The sequence below is a fragment of the Ochlerotatus camptorhynchus genome, unplaced genomic scaffold, assembly GCF_037179485.1.
Source record: "Ochlerotatus camptorhynchus isolate MF236.1 unplaced genomic scaffold, CSIRO-AGI_Acam_v1.1 ptg000077l, whole genome shotgun sequence".
NCBI lineage: Eukaryota > Metazoa > Arthropoda > Insecta > Diptera > Culicidae > Ochlerotatus > Ochlerotatus camptorhynchus.
In genome coordinates, this window is record NW_027040567.1 from 8,701,294 (window position 1) to 8,724,783 (window position 23,490).

Sequence of the window (23,490 nt, forward strand, 5' to 3'; positions counted from 1 at the left end):
ACAAATTGTCACTGTTATGTCTGTTTGTCTGTGTTTGAGTTTTCATCCTTTTTATGGAATTTGTACTTAAAATTACTAGAAACAAATCCATGTATATTTTTCCCAAAAAAATATAATTTTTCTCAACAACTTTGTATCAGACATCATTTTGATTAGAAGTGACATTTTCATGCTTCAATTTATTGAAAATGCCAAAGACGCCATTTTGAAGAAAAGTACAACATCTAAATGACCGGATTTTCTAAACCATGTGAATTATTACATAGAACACACAATTATGCAAAGTTTTATGCAAATCGAAGAAGGTCTTGTTTTTCGGATTCGTCATTTGGCGTGCTCTCCTTGCTCATCGTGAACGTATGTGGAAGAAATTTTATATCATCCTTTTCATCTGGCCACCCTAGATTTGTGTCTGTAGACACTTTAAACCAAAGCGCCAGCTCGTGTTACAACCAAATGAGCTGAAACTTGCAAAGGTTTTTTTTCTCATCTGAAGTTTAGATAAGGAAATGACTCTCTGAAACTTTCAGCACATTTGGTTGCAACAAAAGCTGGCGTTTTGGTTTAAAGTTTATCAGGTTGAAATAGTTTAAATGTACGTAGAAATCACTCTCTTTCACTCTTTCGTGCAACTCAGACATTTGTACGTCAAAAACGATAATTTGTGATCGAAAAACATTCTGTTTTCACACAGATCGCGAAGCTGGTAGGATAAGCGCTCCTATAATTGCGGTTCGTTAGAAGCGTTGGGTTCCTATAGTTGTGTATGGAGACTCCATACGCAAGCATAGGAATCTAACGCTTCTATCGTACCGCAACTATAGGAGTGTTTACCCTAATGCAGCAAATTGATTCATATATCAAATGTTAGAAATGCTCTTATATTTAGAAATAGTAATTCCAATATAAAGAGCTTTGAATGGGTTGGTTTATTTCCTTTTAATTCCGTTATAATTGCTTATCTTTTGACAGATACGCGTATTTCGTCTACTACTTGCAGACTTCATCAGTGCCAAGTACTCAACACCACTTGGCACTGATGAAGTCTGCAAGTAGTAGACGAAATACGCGTATCTGTCAAAAGATAAGCAATTATAACGGAATTAAAAGGAAATAAACCAACCCACTCAAAGCTCTTCATAAAGGGATTCCGTTAAGAGGTTCGACAAATTTAAAGGAGTAATTCCAAGATTAACCTAGTATTCAATCCCAAAATACAATCCAATAAAAAGTTAATCAAAGTGTCTATCAACTGAAACGTCGTGGCGGCACGCTTTACATCTTTTGGCCTACTATGAAAAATATATTTCCTGAATATGATTTATATTAGATTTAATGTGGTATGCACTTTTGAATGTTTATGAGCACGTGGAGGCGAACCAGCCCCAGGCTGAAAGCCTCCCTAATAAAGATAAATTAATTAATGAATTGTTTATGAGCATACTTTTTAACCACAACCCCTACATAAATATTAAAGAAAAGCAATGTTACTTCCAATTCCATCCAAAACAGCTGAAATATTCATGGCGGTAAGCTCCAACTCGGATTAACATTTAACCCCTTCCCTGTTTGGATGATCTGCAAAATGTTAGCTTAGAGTCGTCATGCATAAAGAAATGAATCTGAGTTGGACGGTAAAAATAAGTATGATCTTTTTTTTTTGGGAATACGTAGCTAGGGCCATGCATTAATTATGTCACGCTAAATCGAGGGAAAAATTACCCCCTCCCCCTATCGTCACGTTTTTCTTATATCTAATGCATTGCTTATCACAAAATCTTAGACCCCCCCCCCCCTTAGAGCGTGACATAATATATGCATCAACCCCTACCTCCATTTTGTAGGTCCCCGGTCCATGAGTGGATGGGTCGATAGGTAGGGCCTAGGTGTGGGAGTTGCCTCCCTGGCGTCGGTAGCATCCCAAGTAACCATAGGCACCGAGATAGGCACGTTATTTCGCCTTTTTGGCTATATACGGGCCTCATCAGAACTTGCAAACACTGGTGTAGCCGTTGTTCAGTTGTATATAGCCAAAAAGGCAAAATAACGTGCCTATGGTTACTAAGGATTGGTACTCAGCACAGAAAACAAGTTCGACGGAAATAAATCAAGGGAAAAAAGAGTTACGTCTGTTTGTCTGTGGTTATTCATTAATGCAGGCATAACATTTGATAACGGCACAAAAGCATTTGTAAACAAACTTTCCAAGGCCCTTTACACGCGAACCAAAGTACGCCTACGCAAACTAATACCACTTTCGGAAAGGTGATAGTTGTCCCTATTCGATGATGTTGTTGGTTTGCGTGGGCGTACTTTGATTCGCGTGTAAAGGGCCTTAGAAAGTTTGTTTACAAATGCTTTTGTGCCGTTATCAAATGTTATGCCTGAATGGGCAACAGATACCACCGACAAACCGACATGAAACTTAAACTTAACTCTTGATCGAGAATCCATAATGGCCGATTCAAATGAGCAGCGATCCCATCAGTCAAAACCATAGAAATGATTTATCTAGATAAAAATAATTTGTCCGAAATATATTAGACAACAACCTCATAAAATTTGTACGCGTATTCGTGGCTAGGATAAATATTTTCCGCAAAACTGCGGAAGATATCATTTTTGTACTTGGTTCAGAAATTTCGTTATAATTTTTTTGATCATTCATGTCGGTTTGTCGGTGCAGATACTCTATAAATGGGTAAAAATGTTGATGAGTTAAGCCCTTTTGTACAAAATGGGTGAAATTATACTCATTAATGGGTATTTTCAAGTGAGCGTGTCTAGACGGTAAACTCAAAAAAACTCATTCACTCAAAAGATTTTCAAATTTAAATAGATTAAAAGTTACACTAAATCGCATCTCTCCTGACCGACGCATAGCTTGGTATAAAGAGAGAAAATACACACTTAGTATAAAAATGGTTTATACGAGAATGTGTATATTTGGCCTTTATACATGCCATGTTTAAAGCAGATTTATTCAATGAACTGCTAGCAGCGATGTTTTTGTTACGATTTCGGTTAAGTATAGAATTTATGTGCAGTGAAACATATTTTTTCATTTTTATTATTCAGAGTGCATCTACAAATAAATAGCATTCGTTTTGTTGTTTAGCTGGTGCGTTGGTTTGGAACTTGACCAGTAAAAATACGCATGATGTGCCTTATCAAGTTGATCCGATTTCAGGAACTGTAGACGACTAGGCTCATGTACGGTGCTGGACCATACGATCAAGGAAATGCTTCTCAGCAGAACCGCTCTACTTGGATAGTCGACACCGGATGCACCTTCCTTCACTGATCATTCGGTTGTGCAATCTTGTTCCTATCGTTGGGCGTACTTTCCAGAGCGCTGGCAAGTTGGCCAATTCGATATATTGCATTTTAGGAAGCTGTTTATTTAGTGGTAATCTAAAAGGATGAGAACATAATTTAATTACAATCCATTTAAACCTGAACTAAAATACAAACAGATGCAAATACCTTTTCCATTCTGGTGGTCATTCTACTAAGTCCAATATCGATAGCAAGAGCTTATCGCCAAGCTAGAAATAAAAATTCCAAAATCAATGTACTTTTTTTTATAAATAATGTATAATATACTAACTGAAAGTTTTATTTTCGCCAATTAAATGCAGATAAATAAGCGAAACTTTTTGGATCAAGGTGAAAGCTAACAGTTTGGCATGTTGCTGACTTGATAAGCACGAATATGAATTTTGACACGTTATTCGTTGTCATGTATAAATAAAGACATTTTTTAATCATAGCGATGAGTATACACAGCTAAATCAAATAAAGCTTAAATTTTATACTATTTTAGATTAGTAATATATTTGAGTGTTAATGACTATAAAGTACGCAATAATGACTAAAGTATGAATTCAGGCATAACATTTGATAACGGCACAAAAGTATTTGAAAACAAACTTTCTAAGGCCCTTTACACGCGAATCTCGACGCGAATCAAAGTACGCCCACGCAAACCAACAACATCATCGAATAGGGACAACTACCACCTTTCCGAAATTGGTATTGGTTTGCGTAGGCGTACTTTGGTTCGCGTGTAAAGGGCCTTAAAAAGTTTGTTTACAAATGCTTTTGTGCCGTTATCAAATGTTATGCCTGAATTGTTAAGCGAAAATGGGACTACCCATTAAATGAGTAAAGTGTTTACCCATTAACGAGTAACTATTACTCACAAAATAATAACATTTACTCATTTATGTAGTAACAATTATACAATTATAGGTAAAATTTTACTCTTACGTGGGCAATCCCATTTTCCCTATAAAATGAATACTTTATACTCATTATTGAGTATTTTGCGACTACCGTGCATAACAACGCGGGATAAATGTCGAACCTGTTTGTTTGGTCGATGAGGCATATTTTCAAGATCATCAATAAGTATTAATGCTTACTTTAATGTATGGCATTGCTCAAAAAATTGAAAATTAATCCTTCTGTTGAATGCATCTATTTCTTCTTTGCTAATCTTGATACTGCAATGTCATATAAAATAGCAAAACAGGAATCTTTTGAAAAATTCTGTTGCCACACTTTCCGACTGCCAGAACTTCTTAAGTCCCGCCTCGCTGTCAATCGATCCCGCTCGTTTCGCACTTTCGAATGTTTGTGCTCCCATCGGGCAGCCCCAATTCGAAATTATTCTTCAAGTTTGATATTTTGCTAACATGTCGGCAAACGCCGATAAAGAGAAGAATTCCACTAAAATGGTACGTTTTTGCGGTGTTATCCGTGCGAAATTCGATCCTGGTCGATAGTGCAAGCAGTGGTGGACATTTTCCAATAGTTTTTCTCGTGTTCCGTTGTGAAATGGCGATGCTGGAGTAGTTTTCATTTTTCCGTTCGTTCGTCGATACGCATCTTTTTTCTAATGGCGTTGTGTTTGTTTTTTAGTGCGCTCGTTTTTCCTCTGCAGCTTGCAGTGCCTTCCATGGTGGATATGTGTTCGAGCTTCATTTCGTAGTTTAATGTTGTATCTTGCGTTCGCGGTTTACCGTTCATTTTTTCGAGATTACATGAAAAGTGTGTAGCGGATTTGACCGGTTTTTCCTGAAAATGGTCGGTTCGATTAAGCAACAGTGCATGGCAATCTCCATGGGGGAGACATTTCATATCGGCTTGTCCAGGATAAAACGCAGCGTAGAAATAACGCGTGATTACATTATTTCTTCGTCTTCTCGCGGGGCCGTTCATGTGTGCGCGAGATTGTGTCGTGGATAATTTTCCCCATTTGCACGTTTTTTTTTTTTCGTTCTGCTTCACACGTCGATCCACCAAAGCTAGAGATGCACACACCAACGCAATGGCATCTGCACGCGCACATATCGACAAGCGGACCTGTTTCTCGCGAAAGCCCAAGGAGACGGCGATGATGATGCTCCTCCAATCAGGGGCCATGCATTAATTATGTCACGCTAAATTGAGAAAAAAAAATAGTCCCTCCCCCCTTTCGTCATATTTCCCAAACCCAATGCATTGCTTGTCACAAAATCCCCCCCCCCCACTTTGAACGTGACATAATATATGTATCGCCCATCAATGTCTATCACTGCATCACACCCTCACACATACTTTGCTACATTTTGGTTGTTTATTTGTTGATACAGGCCGAAGATCGCGAAGAAGAGAAAGCTACCAGCCCCGCTGATGCCAAAGAGGATTCCTCCAAGGTAGAGGCCACTGATAACAAGAAGAAGGCCGCCGAGGTGGCGACGGAAGAGGACAACGGTGAGGCAAGCGGCAAGGAAACGGCTTCCGCAGATGAAGAGAAAGGTAGGTGGCTAAAGACCCAAATACACAGTTCAAGCTAGCTGATAGTCGGCGTTCAATTGACTTGACATCGAATAGAGCAAACCCGACATAGACCAGGGACCTCATTGCAGAAGTCGAAACGAAGCATTTTTTATATGAACTGAATTGAATCATCTAAGCCGGGCTTAATGGCAGTGCTGCAAAATATCAATACCTACAAAATGTTGTATTTCACTAGCCACCTGATATCAGTGTCTCTTCATATAGCCAAAATATCAATGTCAGTGCGCAAATAACATTGACATCGTAAAGGGACCACTGATATCCAAAATTCTGCCAGCTAATCGAGTACCGATCTTTATAAAATTCATCAGTAATATTAAAACAATGCAACGAATATCAGTGTCGGAAGTGAAATTCAATGCTAGACCAATATTTTACGTCAATTGACATTGTTAACAGCACACGCAGGACTGCTCAATGGTTGATGATGAGAAAAAGGGGTTTGTACCGTTTGGTGGGCTGTCCATATACTACGTAGACCGTTTAGGGGGGTTGGCTACTATTGTCCACGGTCCGTACAATTTTATTAAAAATGTATGGATGGCCATTCTGGGTTTTGGGAATCAATTTGCTTTATAATCATATGTTTAGTACACTGCCAATACTAGCATAATTGTCCCATCTTTGCTTGATTTCCTATTCATATGGGACAATTATGCTTTTATGGGCAGTACAGGAGACACCTCAGGAACATACTAAAATACCATAAAAATGTGTGGTGGAACTTGTTCGCTTGTTACACGGTTTTACTTATAACATTCGTGTGACTCAATTGAAGTTCAAATGTCCTTGATTTATTCCAAAATTTTATTTTTCGCAGTGCCTGTACATTTTTGTTTACTCACGTTGTTAAATTTGCGACGTTTGCAGTGAAATTTAATAAACTAAACTTATAAAATGCTTTTATTCGGGGCAAGATTGCCACTCAACTTGAGAAAAATCTATCCTCAAAGTTCGCTTCTAAGTTTTGTCAAAAACGTAAACATAGTTTGTGCTTAGTTCGCTCAGAGATGGTTCGCAACTACAAACGAGTGTCGGGCCGTAATAGCTGGACCAAAAAGTACTTGGCTGCAGCCATTGAAAAATTGAACGGAACACGTTGAAGCGGCACCTCATTTTCTCGAAAAATTCAACAGGACCACAGCCTAAGTAGCACGTATTTCAGGGGCTCCTGAAATCTCATGCTGGTAGATGCTGACACCCTCTTTACATTATGCTGGGAGGGGGGGGGGGTCCCAAAATGTCTAAGCACGACTTTGGAGCGTTTAAACAGCTGATTATCACATCACGCTGAATCATTGTTTACATTTCGATCAACAGTTTCGTGTATCGCAAGTGTCGGTTCTTTACATTTCCGTGACAATGCGAAGCTTTTCTCCGGAAAAGCGTAAACAGATCGTGCACAAATGGTATGCTACCCCCAACATTTCTCTGAGTCAATTGGCAAAATTAGAAGGTGTAAGTATCAGAGCCGTTCGAAACGCGATTCGAAAGTATGATTATGAAGCAACTTTCCAGGACAAGCGAAAATCCGTACGTAAACCGAAATCTGAACCGGAAAATCGTGCAAGCTTTCAGTCGCAAGAAAAGTGCTTCGGTTCGAGACGTGGCCAAAAAAGTGGGATCCTCGAAGAGTAACGTCCAGCGGTCCAAGGCAAGCATGGGTCTAAAAACGTATACTGCCGTTATACGCATAACTGTCCCATGTTCTATGCAATCCTTATGCACTGTGGGACTCTTCTGCGTATAACGGCAGTATAAGAAGCAGAAGAAGTCAAAGCGGAGTGAAAAACAAGGCGCATCCGTCAAACCGAGGGCTCGGAAGTTATACGATTATAAGTGGCGTCCCGTAACCTCACTTTTTACCTGTGCACCAACTTTCAAAACCAGATTTAATGCCGAAGCATATTCCGTGTCAAGATGAAATCGAACATCGACGCTACTTGGTTGAACACTCGCTGCAAGCCGTAAATAGCAAGGAGGTGGCACCTCTATCTCTACTAATAACAAGTAGCCGTAGCGAGCATAGGCGCGGGCAGTAAATGTCTGTGAAGTTCTTAGTAATCTTGAAGACAAAGTCAAGAATTCTGGACGCTTTGTCGACGACATACGATATATGGTGTGAGTATGTCAGCTTTGAGTCTAGAAAAAAACGCCTAAGTCTAGTATTTCACGCAATGCACCCATTCGATAGTCGTGCCTAGTAGTTTGTACTTGAAAATAATCGGTTGTTTCTTGCGTGAGAAAGTAATGATTGTACACTTAGCTGGGTTGACCACCAGTCGGTTTAGGCTACACCAGTCAGCAAAGATGTCAATCTGATTTTTGAGAGAACGGCAGTCGGCGAGTGAGCGGATGCGCAGAAAAACTTTCAGATCGTCTGCAAACGATAATCGTGGCCCTGTGATAACATGGTGAACTTCGTCGAAGTAGAGGAGAAATACCAATGGCCCCAGATGGCTACCCTGAGGTATACCGGACTTTGAGCAGAAGCTTGCTGAACGACAAGTACCCAAAGTTACTGTCAGTTGGCGCTCCGTGAGGTATGAAAGAAACCATCTCAGATCCCTAGCCTATCAAGCTTAGCGATCAGCGGCGCCGGTGGTGTAGTGGTAAGCGTGATTGCCTCTCACCCCAGCAGGCCTGGGTTCAATCCCAGTCGGCGCCGCCGGGATGTTCCGAGGCATAACATCTCTGATCACGCCTTCCTTAGGAAGGGGCCTTTGGTCCCCGGTTCATGAGTTGATGGGTCGATAGGTAGGGTCCAGGTGTGGGAGCTGCCTTCCTGGCGTCGGTAGCATTGGTGCTCAGCACGGAAAACAATTCAAGGAAAAAAAAAAGCTTAGCGATCGCAATTTCGTGGTTCAGCTTATCGAAGGCTGTCGTAAGATCTGTGTAAATAACGACCGTTTGGGTCAGGGCAATCAAACTGTCTATGATGTAAGACGTTAGGCACAGCAGGTTCGTAGTTGTGGAATGCCCAGTTATGAATCCGTGTTGATCTATACTTTGATACAGCACTCAGCGACTTGATTCCCCGGTAGTTGTTTACGTCGCGTTTGCTTCCCTTTTTATGAACAGGAAACATATCCGCAGTCTTCCAGCGAGACGGAAAGAAGCCGCTGGAATATACGGCGCAGTGGATCTAAAAGACAAGTGAGGTTCTTTTTAATAAAAATCGACGGAACACCATCGGGTCCAGCCTTAGCTGAAGTCTTAAGTTTAGATGCTGCTCTAGAAATCGTATCTGTAGTGGTGTCGACAACGCTGAGCGTTTGGTTGGCCGCGGAAGTAATGAGAATAGCGGAGAGTTGCTCGTCTTCAAACACACTAGCAAATTTGACTGAGAACAGGTTGCAAATGTCTTGTTGATTTCCAGCAGTTTAACAATTAAAAATCATGGAAGAGAGTAAGCTGAGTTCCCTGCGTTGCTCATTTACGAAGTTCCAGAAGGATTTCGGGTATGATTTTAGCCGTCGTTGAATCCTCCTTTGATAGCGTTGACAACAGAGACGACTTAACCGCGTGTGAACGACAAAAGCAAAGGAATCAACTATGCACGCCACAGGTAGCGGTACTATCAACTAAGAAACATTTAAATTGACCGTTAAATGTATGTTCGAGTAACCACTTACGAGAGTTGTGTCTATTTCTCTGTGGTAAAATCTAGAGGTTTTCAAGGAACTTTAAAGATTTTTACGACAGTTCTAGGGTTCTAGTGATTTCATGGCATACCAAAAGCTTAAGAAGAATTGTGATAACTTTAGGGAAGATCAGAGAACCTCAGAACAGTTCAATTAACTTCCAGTTTTCTAAAGAAATAAGTTAATACTTTAAAGGGGCTTTAACGGCGCCGGTGGTGTAGTGGTAAGCGTGATTACCTCTCACCCCAATAGGCCTGGGTTCAATCCCAGTCGGCGCCGCCGGGATGTTCTGAGGCATAACATCCTTCCTTCGGATGGGAAGTAAAGCCGTTGGTCCCCGGTTCATGAGTTGATAGGTCGATAGGTAGGGTCCAGGTGCGGGAGCTGCCTTCCTGGCACGTCGGTAGCGTAGCATTGGTGCTTAGCACGGAAAACAAGATCGACGGAAAAAACAAACCAAAGGAAAAAAAAATTTAAAGGAGCTGTTCATAAACTACGTAGAGTGTTTTGGGACTTTGGAACCCCCCCCCCCCCCCCTACGTAGACAATTATCCATACATTTTTTTAAATTTGTATGAGTCGTGGATACTTGTCAGCCCCCCCCCCCCCCATCCCCCCTAAACTATCTACGTAGTTTATGAACAGACCCAAACCGCTTTGCGGCACCGGCGATTCGATTGAGTCCACATTTTGCATAGGGTCTTTTTTCGAGGCAATGTTTTTTGTATATGGGCCGTTTAGAAAACTAGATGGTTTCCTTTTCCCTATACATTTCATTGGCACCGTACTGTGCATGCTATCAATTAATTGAAACTGACTTTTCCAAGAGGTGGCGATTTCTAGGTTTGTTGACTGGACTGCCCTCTGTTCACAAATGACGGAAAACTTGTCGAAGAAGATGCCCATCAGAAGAAGCTCGACGATTTGCGGACAGAAACGGAGAAGAAGTTGACGCACCCTCGGCATAGGCATAACCTTGAGGATTGCTTAACTGCAACCAGGTCCCAGGGCTTGTCTGTATCTTTACATTTTGAAAGATGCGCACTAGTGATGCCAGTTGTGATGTAGCGAACCAAAAGTTTGTTGGAATTTATCTACTAGCCAAAATTAAATAATTGTGTAGTTTCGAAATATGATTTGAGCTAAGAATTGTTTTTCTAAATAATTGAGTTTAATTGCTGCACTTTTTTTATTTGTTTCAAAACTTTTGGAATGCGACATCAGTTACTATCTTTGAATTTGGTTTGATCGATGTTTGATGTTGACATTAGACATCAGAGTTAATCAACACGATTCTAAGCAAACACTTTGGAGATCATCCTAACAGGGACGGGATTAATAGTTAATCCGAGTTGGAACTTACCACCGTCAGTGATTCAAGTTGCGATGTTCAACTGAACATCCCGATTTCGGAGGTTTCTCTAACGACGAGGATGATGCTTTCCCAGGATTCGTCTAATCAGCAGCATAATAATATAGATACCATTGCGCTATTGACAAACTCTGTGATGGTAAAATCGACTAGCAATTTCCCTAACGTTCACCAATCTCGATCATTATCTTCCATTAGTATATTATGCTGTCATGTTTATACTAAGGCCTGTACTTGAAAAAAAATGCACCAGACAAAAGTGTTCGCCAAAAATTTATTTTAAGTCGGATTTTCTTCAAACTTTCAGAGAATGAACTAATGCATATGGATTATGTTTCGGCATAATTACTTTATTCAATTTCCTTTCCATCGCTGTAAGCCCGCACCTTTCCCTTATAAGACCCCTCATTACATTTTGTGCAATGGTGGAGCCGACCTTTTTGGTCACTTTCATCCATTATTTCTTCAACTCCAGCTCGTTCTTAAACACCTTGGACGATTCTCGAACTTTGGCCTTTATTATGGCCCAAAATCTTTCCACCGGACGAATCTCTGGTGAATTTCGGGGGGTTGGCGGTTTTTGGTACAAAAACAACGTTATTTTCTCTGTACCAATCCAACGTCGATCGCGCGTAATGGCATGATGCCAGGTCCGGCCAAAATAATGTCTCGCCTCCGTGGGACCGCAGGAAGGGCACAGACGCTTCTGGAGGCACTCGGTGCGGTAAATTTCGCTGTTGATGGTACCCATTGTGATGTACGGTTTACTCAGTTTACCGCATTGGCATATGGCCTGCCAGAGCAAGTATTTTTTGGCGAATTTGCCCACTTTCTTCTTCCTTATGTCTTCCGGAACATCAAACCGTGTTTTGGCAACGTAGAACTCCAGCCCCGGTATCTGCTTTGCGTCTGCCTTGATGTAGGTTTCGTCATCCATAACCACACACATCGGTTTCGTTAACCACAAACCGCGGGATTTGGCCGCCGTGTTTTGTTGATCACGCCGGTTCGGTGCCTTCCGGACCTTGAATACACGAAACCCAGCTCGTTTCATGGTTTGCTGAACGAATTAGGCGGAACACTTTGCCTTCAGAGCCGTGTCGCGAATCGAAAGGTTCGGATTACGTTTTAAATAATCCAACACCTTCCGGGCCTTCACAGGGTCAGCTGTCTTCGATTTTCTTCCACTTCCAGCCCGCCGCTCGGTCGTGTGGGACTCCTTAAATGACTTTACCACCCGAGACACAGTTGTATGGGTGATTCCCAGTTGTCTTCCGATCCATCTCATGGTTGCAGTCGGATTTTCCATGACGGCGCGCAAAATTCTCCGGCGATTTTCTTCTTGTTTCGATGACATCTCAATAACCACTGAACCGATTGTTATGAAATTTTGCACATGTAAACAATTCACTTCAAACTAGTTATACCCAGATTTTCATCAATTTTTACCCACGGATAAAAATGGTGCATTTTTTTCGAGTACACGCCTTACCATTGCAACCTGTGATGCAAAATATCATGAGACTCACTCGACACTCATCAACGCATCAACCGACTATCGCTGACATAACGTTTTATGACGCAGCTCACAGGCAAACACTCGCTACTGATGATGTAAAGCACAACGAAAACAGTGAAAACTTCTACAGTACGATGATGAGAAAAAGCGAAACGACAGAAGGAAATGAAAACAATGCCTACGCATTCCAAGTTCATCTTAGCAGGCGCAACAGTGTGAGCTACAAACAGCTGAGCTGGTAAAATGAAACGGAAGGTGTTGGACTCACTCACCAACACACTCACATAAGAAAGCAAAGCAGCAACTGCTTCAAAACGATCGCAGATGAGTGTCGGGAATGAGCAGATCGGTGATGGATCAACACCGAAGACGACATTCACCAGTTGCTTTTTACTTCTTTCGTCAATTTGATGGTTGGTCATGGAGAGTGCTTCGACAAACACATTGATAGGAATGTACCAAGCGTTACTACCTCGGTTACTACCATCAGCTGTTTGAAGATCGTGATTGTCATAGGTAGCATCTCTGCTTGCAACTAATTCATTTAGGCATATTCAATTGACCTGCATTGGGTTATTATTTTGCCTGCAATGATATTGGAAAAGGGGGGACTAACGATTCAGCATAGAAAGTGTATGGAAGTCATTCTAGGGGTCCATTTTAGACATTATAGTTTGACGTGTTCACCATGATCCACTCACGTTCTGGAATGTGGCCTTGAGACTTGAGATACATAAATTCAGCAATCGACTAAATTTTCAATGGCGACCGAAAATATCCATAAGTACCGTTCCAATGACGCGTTCATCTAGATAAAATTGATAAATAGCAGATTTTTGTCACCAATCTGACGTCATCCAATATTACTTGCAAAGGGTAATATAGATGATATCAATTTCTATATCACTCAAAATTGAGCTTTTCTACAACTGGCAACACGGTTTATTTGGATAGTGTCTTCGATTGAGTGAGAACAACAGAATGTTTAGATGTCAGATGTCAATTTCAAATTTGTTTTGATCATCCTTTCCGGTTGGTTGGAAAGAATTTCCATTTGTTCAACGTTTTGTTCAGATCAAGTCTCGTTACTATGGAAGAGCCCGGTCCTTCGAAGCGGAAAAAATCGAAAAAGCGCAACGTTTGGTCTGCGCCACAAATTGGTCTGCTGCTAGAAGCGTGGGAGGACGTATCTTCTGTACTGGGTTATAACCGTATATAATGTTTTGAAATCACTAATTTCAACAGATTGACATTGAACACGGAACGGATGTTTGTTTGTTTTAGAAAAAAAAATCACATAAATGCTAGGTTACTTTGATGCATGCACATCCGTTTTAAATGCAAACGTCAAACTACATCTCCTTGCCGTAGTGTGAACACCTCGAATGATATCCATATTACAAAGCTATGTTACATAATATACAACCTAGTCTGAACGTACTATTAGATACCTAGGCCAACATTAGAGCCATTTCCCCTATCTGAAAAAAAAACACGAACTGTTCTAATTTCACGTTATGCTATGTTAAATCAGATGATTCCCGCGCATAGAACGTATATTTGTTATGAGTCTGGCGCACCAGGAGATTTTAGTGGCGTAAGAAAATGCCCGGCGGCGCACACGAGTTGAGCTTCATCAGGGGTGTTTCGGGAAGAATTCCAAGGAAATCGAACTTTGAGGATAGTACCAAAATAATTCTGGGAAACATTTCAAGGAATCCAAGGCAAGTCGGAGGACTAATTCCAAAAAGAATTCCAGCGTTATTGAATTCTGAGGATCATTCCAAAAGAATTCTGGGAAAATTCTATGTGAATTCTGAAGATAGTTCCGAAACCAATATGTTATGGTTTTGAGGATAATTCAAAGGGGATTATGAGAAGAGTTTTAAGCGAATCCCGAGGATGATTCAATGGTAGGGGAGATGCACCACATATCAACAAATCAATGTAAGAACTTGTAGATCACGGCCAAATTTGAGTTCATTTTACTGATAATCGCAAAAGAGCAGGAACTCAGCTATGAGTAAATTTGTTTCATGTTTTTTTTTTCTACCGGAAAATGAGGGAAATTGCCGAAAACTTTACTCTGTCTAGTAGTAGTACTAATAGACTGAGATAATCCAATTCTTAATTTTCTCATGTTCCCGATTTTTCCATAGAAAAACATGAGGCAAATTTGATCATCGCTGAGTTTGTGCACTTTTTCCGGTTTATGAGTCAACTGAACTAAAATTTGGGTAGCTCTCATTGGCCGTGAATAACTGTCTACGCCCGCAGGCGAGGGGGTTCAAACTACACTACTGTCTACGTTATTTTTTGTTCACAGAGCCAAAGCATTTCATTGACCTATTCCTATTTTCGTGATATTCTCTAACATTCATCTCAAATGCCTCTACAACTATGTTCAAACTCAATTTCTCAGTTATCAAAAGTTGTGGACTTAGATACTGACGATCATTCTGTTGCCATTCCAGCTGACGACAAAGTCAAGTCCAAGAAGCCAGCCGAGGAGGTCAAGAAAAAAGATGACGATGATGAAGCCGACGGCGATGACAACGACGCCGAAGAAGACGAGGTAGAGGAGGAAGCCGACGAGGAGCAAGAGGACGAGGAGGAAGAAGAAGACGAACCAGAAGAAAAAGAAAAACCAGCTAAAGCTAAAAAGGAAGTCAAGGAAAAGCCGAAAGCTGAAGCCAAGTCTCCAGCGAAAAATGGTGAGAAAAAGCCTGCTCCTCCGGTCAGTGGAAAGCCACTGGGAGCGATCGCTCTGATCGATGCCAGCATTGTCAAGATGAAGTTGGATGCTCTGCAAACGCTGCATTTGATCCTCTACGAAAAAGAAGGCAAAGCTCCGCACATGAAGAAAAACCTGAGAAAATTCAATGGTTTCGGTTTTGAAGCCGATTCGGATGAGTATAAAAAACGTTTGAAGGCAGCGGAGAAGATGGACGAGAAGAAACTTGCTCAAACGGCCGAGGTTCTCGTGCTGGAAAGCACCGGCACTAAGGAGGAACTCGCTGAGCGAATTATGAAGTTCCTACTGAAGCCGGACGGCGATGAAGAACTTCCGGAGGAGGAAGTCGAAGAAGAAGAAGAGGCAGCCGAGGAAGAAGAGGACGCAAGTGAAGAGGAAACTAAAAAACCTACCAAGCGAGCAGCTTCTTCTACACCTGGTAGAGGTCGTGAAGCCTCCAAATCCTCGGGCGGTAGACCCAAGCGAACTACCGCTGGACGGGGCTATCAAGGTACGTCTTCAGATATAAACCCCACCTGGCTCATCTTCACCTACCTTACTATTTTGTCGCGCTTTCCTTTTGCTTGTTCTAACATTCTCATTTCCAAACTTTACCCAGAATTGCTAAAATTGCTCTTATTCGATAATTGTTGTAGACAATTCCTTATATGTAGATTACTCCAGCTCCGAGGAAGAGGTAAAGGTTGTCAAACCGCGAGGCCGCCGTCGTAACGATTCCGACAGTGGATCTGACGTGAGTAGTGTCCGAATCGAAGCCAACTCTTTGGTTCCCCATGTAATGATTGACCGATGATTATTATCCGATTACAGTACAATCCCTCGGGCGGTTCCGATTCCGATGCCGGCAAGCGGAGGTCTGGCCGGGCTCCGGTACGAGGTAGTCGACTATCGGTGCGAAACCGACGCCGACAGTCCAGCGACGAGGAGGAGTCCGAGAGCGTCAGCGAAGAGGACTTCACTGATGTGAGTTTTTCCTGTTGATTGATGTTACCTAGATTCGCCGCTAATATTTGATGTCGTTCCCAGGACGAGCCCAAGAAGAAGAAGTCGAAACCAACGGGTCGGGGACGGGGACGCCCAGCCCCCAAGCTAGTCGGTAAAAGCCGAGGTCGCAAACGGAAGGCTGAAACCGAGAGCGAAGAAGAGGAAGATGAGGAGGAAGAATCCGAAGTAGAAAGCGAGAACAGTGAGAAGCCGCAGAAGAAAACACCTACCAAGGGCAAGGCGGCCGACATCAGCAAACCGAAGAATGCTTCCCCCGGTAAAGGTGAGTGTGATGGTTAGAAGGGAGTCCCGGTCATTTCGCCGAATATTTGAGTACAATTCATCCTTTTTTGAACAATGTAGATTCCTGATTGGAAATATTAAATTGAAAAATGCTCAAATTTTATGATTCTAAATCCCAAGTTTTTTAATGGTCTCGTTAGTTTTGAATGGAATTTAATTGTTCTAGGAGATGTTTCCTTCATTCGTTTGCTTATTAGAAGTGCCTTCGAAATTAATCTGTAGGTATTTGGCCAAATGATAAAAGTCGCTATAACTATTCCAGAGCTGCAGACACAGGGTGTCGACTACCTGTAAAATTAGGGAAACTCAGAGAATTCCATTTAAATTCAGGGAAATATTTTTTAGTCACACAAACTTATTTAAAAGTAAGTTTCAAACAATTCAATTACTCGGTGTAGTTTGAGGATGGTTGTTGATCTCAAATTTTAAATAGAGTTACGAACTTGTGCTTGCTCAATGATTGATGTTGCAGATCCGTTTGCGTTGTGTTGACGTGAATTTTACAGTTAGACAACAGATTTAGCTGTACCTTTGCCGAAACGCGTCAGATCCGGATCTAATTCAACTTGACGACAGTACCGAAGTGATGTTACTGCACACAAATTTTGACAGTTATAGGATTTTGTGGTGAAGTGAGAGAATAAGAAAAAGTCTGCCATGCTTCACACATAGACTGACAGGGGTAAAAATTTACAGAGCTCTCGTCAACACCAATATGGTTGGCCCTTTACTGTAGGCCGCCCAATGCTGGTTCAAAAAAGCAACCATATTGGCAAACAAATAAATTAATACATAAATTAACTGATTCCAACCTTTATCACCAACCGGCTCATCCCGAAGATCACGTCCTGTACTTTTCCAATCCCACAACTATTTTTCTATTTCCTGCTGTGTCTCTTCTCATTGCAGGACGAGGCCGACCGAAACGAGCGACACCTGCGAAGAAGACCAAACGCGATGAGAGCTCGGAAGACGAGGAACCAGAAGATGAAGAACCCGAACAGGACGAAAACGAGTCCGAGGACGAGAAGCCCCTGAAGAAGGGCAAGGAGGAAAAGAAGAGCAAGGAAGAGAAGGAGCCTGAAGAGGGAGGCCCTCCCAGTGTAAGTATTCCAATGATCGAACCTAAAAGTTCAACATGCATTCGATCTGCTTGATTCTGATGTTTTGCTAATCTTCCTCAGGAGGACGATATTAAAGAATTCCTAAAGGAAATCCTCGAGGAAGCCAACCTAGAGGAGATCACAATGAAAACGGTCTGTAAGAAAGTGTACGCTAAGTATCCGGACCACGATCTGTCGCATAAAAAAGATTTCATTAAGGCTACAGTCAAATCTGTAAGTATCGGTTAACTTCAAAATTATGTGACTGGACAGTAAAAGTTTACGAAAACTTCCTACAATTCACAGCTTATATCAACGTAAGGATTCCGAAGAGTAACATTTTGTGTTTTCGAGTTTATGCACGTTTTAAATCAACAGCAACAGCAAATATCTAACATGAATTTAAACGAAAATGTCCAAGAAATACGTGATTCTTACACGTCCAATCGGACATAGATCGGAAGGGGGATAACAAATATTGAAACCAACAAACATAAACAAACAAAAAACGATGGAATGCATGTTCTGCTGCGAGGAGTTGATTTAAACAGTAGTCAAATCAAATCACAGCCCTCTGTGAAATGGTCCCAATACGTCGGCAAATCAGAACACAGCCACCTCCTTCTCAGTTGAAGGCTAGTATTTAAGCGACTCAGAGCTGTTTATTGCACACAAATGCAACCGTAAAATCGTTGGCATTAAGAAGAAAAGAAAACCCAGCTAGGTGTCATTTACGAAAGTCTATCAAAACTCTACATAATATATAAGAAGGCGCATGGCGACAGCGATTCTCTGTCCGGGAGTACAAAATTTCAATTTTTGTTTTCTTTTTTTTTCCACTTTTGGCATGATTATACAACAATACTTTCATAACTTCGGCTTATAATAAAATATTTTAATAAGTGTAGCAATGTTTATAAAGTTAAAACCTCTTTTCCTCGCCAGTAGATGGTCGTGCTTGAATGATATTTTAGTCTTTCGAAGTTTAAAATTTGCTTTGTTTCTGATAATACACAGATATTTGTTCTTTGGTGTACTCGACAAATGAAACTGATTCTGATCAACTTGTATAAAAAAATCGAAACGCGAGACTAACCCTAACCCTAACCTATATAGGACAAATTTTGAACTCCAGACTAACCATTTTCGGCCTCTAGGAATATGGATCTTTGCAGAAGTTTTGGACTCGACGAAAAGCAGTACACAAAATTTACCTACACTAAACCAAACTTAGAACAACACACACTCACACACATAGAGAAAGAGAGAGAGAGAAACCCATGTGTTAATGCTACAGACAGAGAATTTAGTTCATTTTTATATTCGAGAGAGTGATGTAATGATGAAGAAGGCAAGCGCTATATAAATTGCAGTGTTTAAAACTATTACAAATACAGACAGGATGGTATGAAAAGAAAACAAAAGAATATTCAGATACAAATAAACAATAACTAGGTGGACCCTTACTTTAAAACAAAATGCGTTTTCAGTTATAATCTCACATCACACGGCCGTTCAATCTCACTCAGTGACTGACTGCTCTGTTGCTTCTACGGCACATCGGGGTTACCAGAAAGGACCAGATCAACAGTGGTGTTGGAAGCTGCAAGTATTATTATTATTATTTAGCTTTATTAAGGAGGCTTTCAGCCTTGGGCTGGTTCGCCTCCAAAGAGCTGCAAGTACCGGATATCTGAAAAAAAAAAATAATGCGAAAGAAACGAAATTAATTATTTATGTGCTGCTTCACTAGCGCTTTGGATTCGCGACTCACCAGGTTACGTCACTGTATGGCAATACCAGGGTGTCCATCCAACCGGGAAAAACCTGGATTCGGATTCACCGGGAAAACTCAAATCGCACCGGGAAAATCATATATATTCATCCTAAGTAGCATTTTTTTTTAAATATATCGTTGAAGACCATAATATGGTTTTGAAGAATCATTTACATCTTTATAAAACTTGGGTAAAACCGAATCAATGATGGAATCAATCAATTTGATATCATGTATAATTATAATTATATTATTTTGTTTACACATCTGTTTACAACTTTCATATTATGTCTTTCATTGTGATAAAGTATCAAAAATCTTCAAAATTACAAAAACTCTATTCTTTTCTGTCACAATCTGTTAGCGCACGGGGTAAACGGTGATTTTGCCGTTGTTTTTGGTTTAATTGGAAGAAATTTGCTTGAATTCTTTTGCTACAGTTTTCTGAGTTAAGTAGTTCTAAAGCCTGAGCCAGACATACTATAACTTGTTACGAAGATACTTGAAGATAGAAAAGCAGATTCAAGCCATTAAAAGAATGACCGATCTAAAACTCCTTGCATACCCGATCATGCTTGGCATGCAAATGTTCGACACCGGACACAATCAACGAAATTATAAACTCATGAAATGATTGGTCCAGAGATAAATTAAAAATAATGTCTGCATTTGTGTTAACCAGGTACACAAGATTAGTCAGGACATCGTAGAAGACCTTGGTTAGTCTGTAAAACATAAAGATCTGAATCTATACCTCTTGAGCTTGAGCTTGAGCTTGATTGACCGCCCACGGTTGCTACTCTGTTACTGCCAGATCAGCTGTAATTACACAGAGAACCAATAGACGATGCTTGGGACTAGCAATCATCCTCAATGTGTAAAAACTGGTGATCTTAAATTAGGCAATACCAGCGCCGGCCGCGCCCGAACACAGGTCAAGAAAGGAATGGGAAGGATTGTGTTGACATGAAACTCGCTTTGATGGAAGCCGAGAACACCTCTGCACTTCCACGAGGAATCACTGGGATGTTGGATAAGAGGGTTGGGTTAGCAGCAGGGTTCGTTTTGGTAAACGATAAGCTGAATTGATATCCTAACGATCCTATAACGCGAAGGAGCTTGGGACTAAACCCACGGTCTTCTGCTCAGTAAGCAAAAACGTTTGCCACTAGGCAGACGAGCACCTTTTTAATCACCGAGTTGCTGTTATTACCATGTAGTCATATTAACAAATAAAACGATTGGCGAATCTTGAATGTGGATGGGCCTGAGATTAGACTCATGATGTTCTGCTCAGTAAGCAAAAACGGTTGCTCTAAGGACACCGAGCCCCTCATATCACATACCGTTGCTCAAATTTGTGTATCCATTCAAACCCGGAACCAACGACAACAACGAGTTTCGCAAAATACACGATACACAAGCGATTTTACCATAAATCTCTTTGATATGTAAGGATCTGGGACCACGTTTTTCTGCTCAGTAAGCAGGCCACTGTAACCGACGATCTTTCAAATCCGAAAACTAAAAACTATGAAAAAGTACTTAGGCCTTCATTAAGTTCCACTTTCACGCGACGTTCAATGATAGGGTCCTATCCAGGATTACATCTGAAAAATCCAAATCTGGCCAACGCCCACCCTAAACCTAAACCTGTTCTAATCCACCTGAAATGACTAACGAATGGAAGACTTTGACTACCCAGCCATGCAATAGTCTCATTCCGTGCATTATGGCAACTTGATGATTCTATTGCGCTCATCTTCTGGCACCATCCAGGGGAGACTTGGTCCTGTACCCAATGCTTAACTTATCTCCATTCCACTCAGCTACTCGCAATTTCTAGTGATATAGTGGGCGGAATATTATTATATGAGACAATTCAATGCAGACGTCTTTCCAAATTTGGCAGATCGACAGGTAATCGGTGAGTTACCACGATAGTTGCTATTCAACAACTCGACAACGTCCCATCGTCAACGCCTGCTATGATAATTTCGCATTGCAGACGCCAACGAAATGACGTCATCGAGCTATCGATTAACTACCCTGGTTATCGCCTGGTACCTTATAGCACGATGCTAGGAGGCGAACCGGAAGAATCGATGAGCTACCTCTCCCCCCTATATGGATGAATTATCTATTATTGAATAACTATTATTTACGATAATTACATGAAAGAAATAACATATAAACTACAAACAAAACGTGACTACTAAAATCTCAAAAAGATATTCTCACAAGTATATTTCACGCAACCAGGAATCTCAAAACCATCAGACGCTATAATGATACTCTGCACATGTTAGACACAAGAAAAGGCCAAAAAGCAAGCGTCCGACACACAAAACCCGCCAAATCCACTGGCAGTCACAATCAACGATTCTACGAATCGCGAGCGCTCACGAATCATAAAACCGCTGACTGCGACATTCTGAAAGCGAAATTGACAGGCTCTATGCGTCAAACACCCGCCCTCCAATCTCCTCCCGCATCCAACAACACAAACCTCCATTACAACATCTAACGAATTCAAAACTCCGAAAATCACTCATCTATAGAAAGTGAGTGGAAGCAACCCTGCATGCAACTATTCTTCATGATACGCTTTGTCTGTCTATCTTTCTATTAGGCCTGTGGACATGTGTTAGCTTCGAAACTTCTAACCAAACTAGGAAAATTTTGAAATCACAAAAAAAAAAATTCAAAGGCAATTAAAAGCAAAATACATATTGATTATTTTACGCAAAATCGTGCAAGTAATATTAAATCTCTTGTATTGTATGCTAATGCTAATTGACTGTAACAAAAATAATATGCTTAAATAAAATAAAATTTTAATAAAATGATATGCAAAATTTACTAGAAGGTCATTACTTTATTGGTGAGAAGTTTCTAATAAGCCCTCCCAGTTCCTCTGTATACAGAACAAATCTGATACTATAATCAGAATTGCTCAGTCTGCATGAAGCAGTCGATTGCATCAAGGAAGTTCTATTAACAACCAAGAATTAATCGTTTGAGGTATACTGAAGCATTAAGAAGGTGGTATGTGTCACTATGGGAAATCATCATCGTTGCAAATATAAAGAAATTAAACATAACCCTTTGCTTCAGTACCGTCAACCTCCATGTCCATGGGGAGGGAGTATAAAGATCTGAATCTATACCTCTCACGACAAAGTCGAAGTACTTAATTATCTTAGAGATCAAACCTAGGGGAAATCATCATTATCCTGAGTTCAAATCTAACCGCCATAAGTCACGAGTGTTACAAGAGTGTTAAAGTGACTTTAATAATAATAATAATAATAATAAAAAATCTGAACTCAGGCATTTTGGAAAACCTAATAATAAAAACCAATGATATTATGGGGCTTCACGAGTAAACCAGTCTATCATTAAGTCGAATTATCGTATACTTTGTTGAGTCTGCAGAACTTCAAGAGCAGATATCCGGGATGATTTTCATAAACCAACAATGTTTTTTTAACAAAATTGATAATTTTAAATGATGTAATGAACTCAAAATGCTCCAAAGTGCTCAAAATGGTTAACCTGTAAAATATCTCAATTCGACGATCAAATAAATGCATTGTTTACAATACGTCCCTTCGAAAAAGTAATTGAGATTTGCTTTTTCCGACATCCAACTACAACATTTAGGCTCATTTTATGCAGGAGACTCTTTGATTTTATACGAATTCATGATTCCATGAGATGTTGGAGATCTAGATCATAAACATATCAATACAAATCTCATCTCATTTTTTTTTACAAAATAGACGTATTGTAGAGCAGTTCTGTAGCAATTCTGCTGAAAAAATATGTGATTATCTATAAACGGAATCAAACAACCGATGGTCTCGAAGGAACCGGCTCACGGGGGAATAACAGAACGGATGGCGGTGGAAAAACTTCTACTCAGCGTTGAGTAAATTTAGGCCCACAAAATTTCCGTTTTGTTTTTGCTCATCTTTAGGTAATATACGTATTACTCAACCGTTGAGTTAAAATGAACCATCATAACACATTTATACCGAAGACAACGTATCAAGAAGACTGGCAACTCTTCTATTTTCTCATATGTCTGGTATGAGACAGGCAGAATCGCGTCATCTGCCGCTCTAAGGTAAATGCTCCGAATGAATTGGATAGCAAAGGTTCCATCCTCAGAATAAAGGAT

General features: G+C 40.6%; 1 protein-coding gene across 2 annotated transcripts; it reads left to right on the forward strand.

The window, feature by feature from the left end:
- The first annotated feature begins 4,657 nt into the window (after window positions 1-4,657).
- On the forward strand, window positions 4,658-19,006 carry Dek. Of its 2 annotated transcripts, none has more exons than XM_065217490.1 (9): window positions 4,658-4,742; window positions 5,640-5,805; window positions 14,857-15,627; window positions 15,791-15,870; window positions 15,948-16,100; window positions 16,164-16,404; window positions 17,334-17,527; window positions 17,609-17,761; window positions 17,834-19,006. In XM_065217490.1, the coding sequence occupies exons 1-9, from the start codon at window positions 4,701-4,703 to the stop codon at window positions 17,846-17,848; spliced, it is 1,815 nt and encodes a 604-aa protein (XP_065073562.1). In that variant the 5' UTR covers window positions 4,658-4,700; the 3' UTR covers window positions 17,849-19,006. The 2 variants fall into 2 exon arrangements, with proteins under 2 accessions (XP_065073562.1, XP_065073564.1); XM_065217492.1 differs by lacking the exon at window positions 4,658-4,742 and adding an exon at window positions 4,997-5,091.
- The last annotated feature ends 4,484 nt before the right edge of the window (window positions 19,007-23,490 follow it).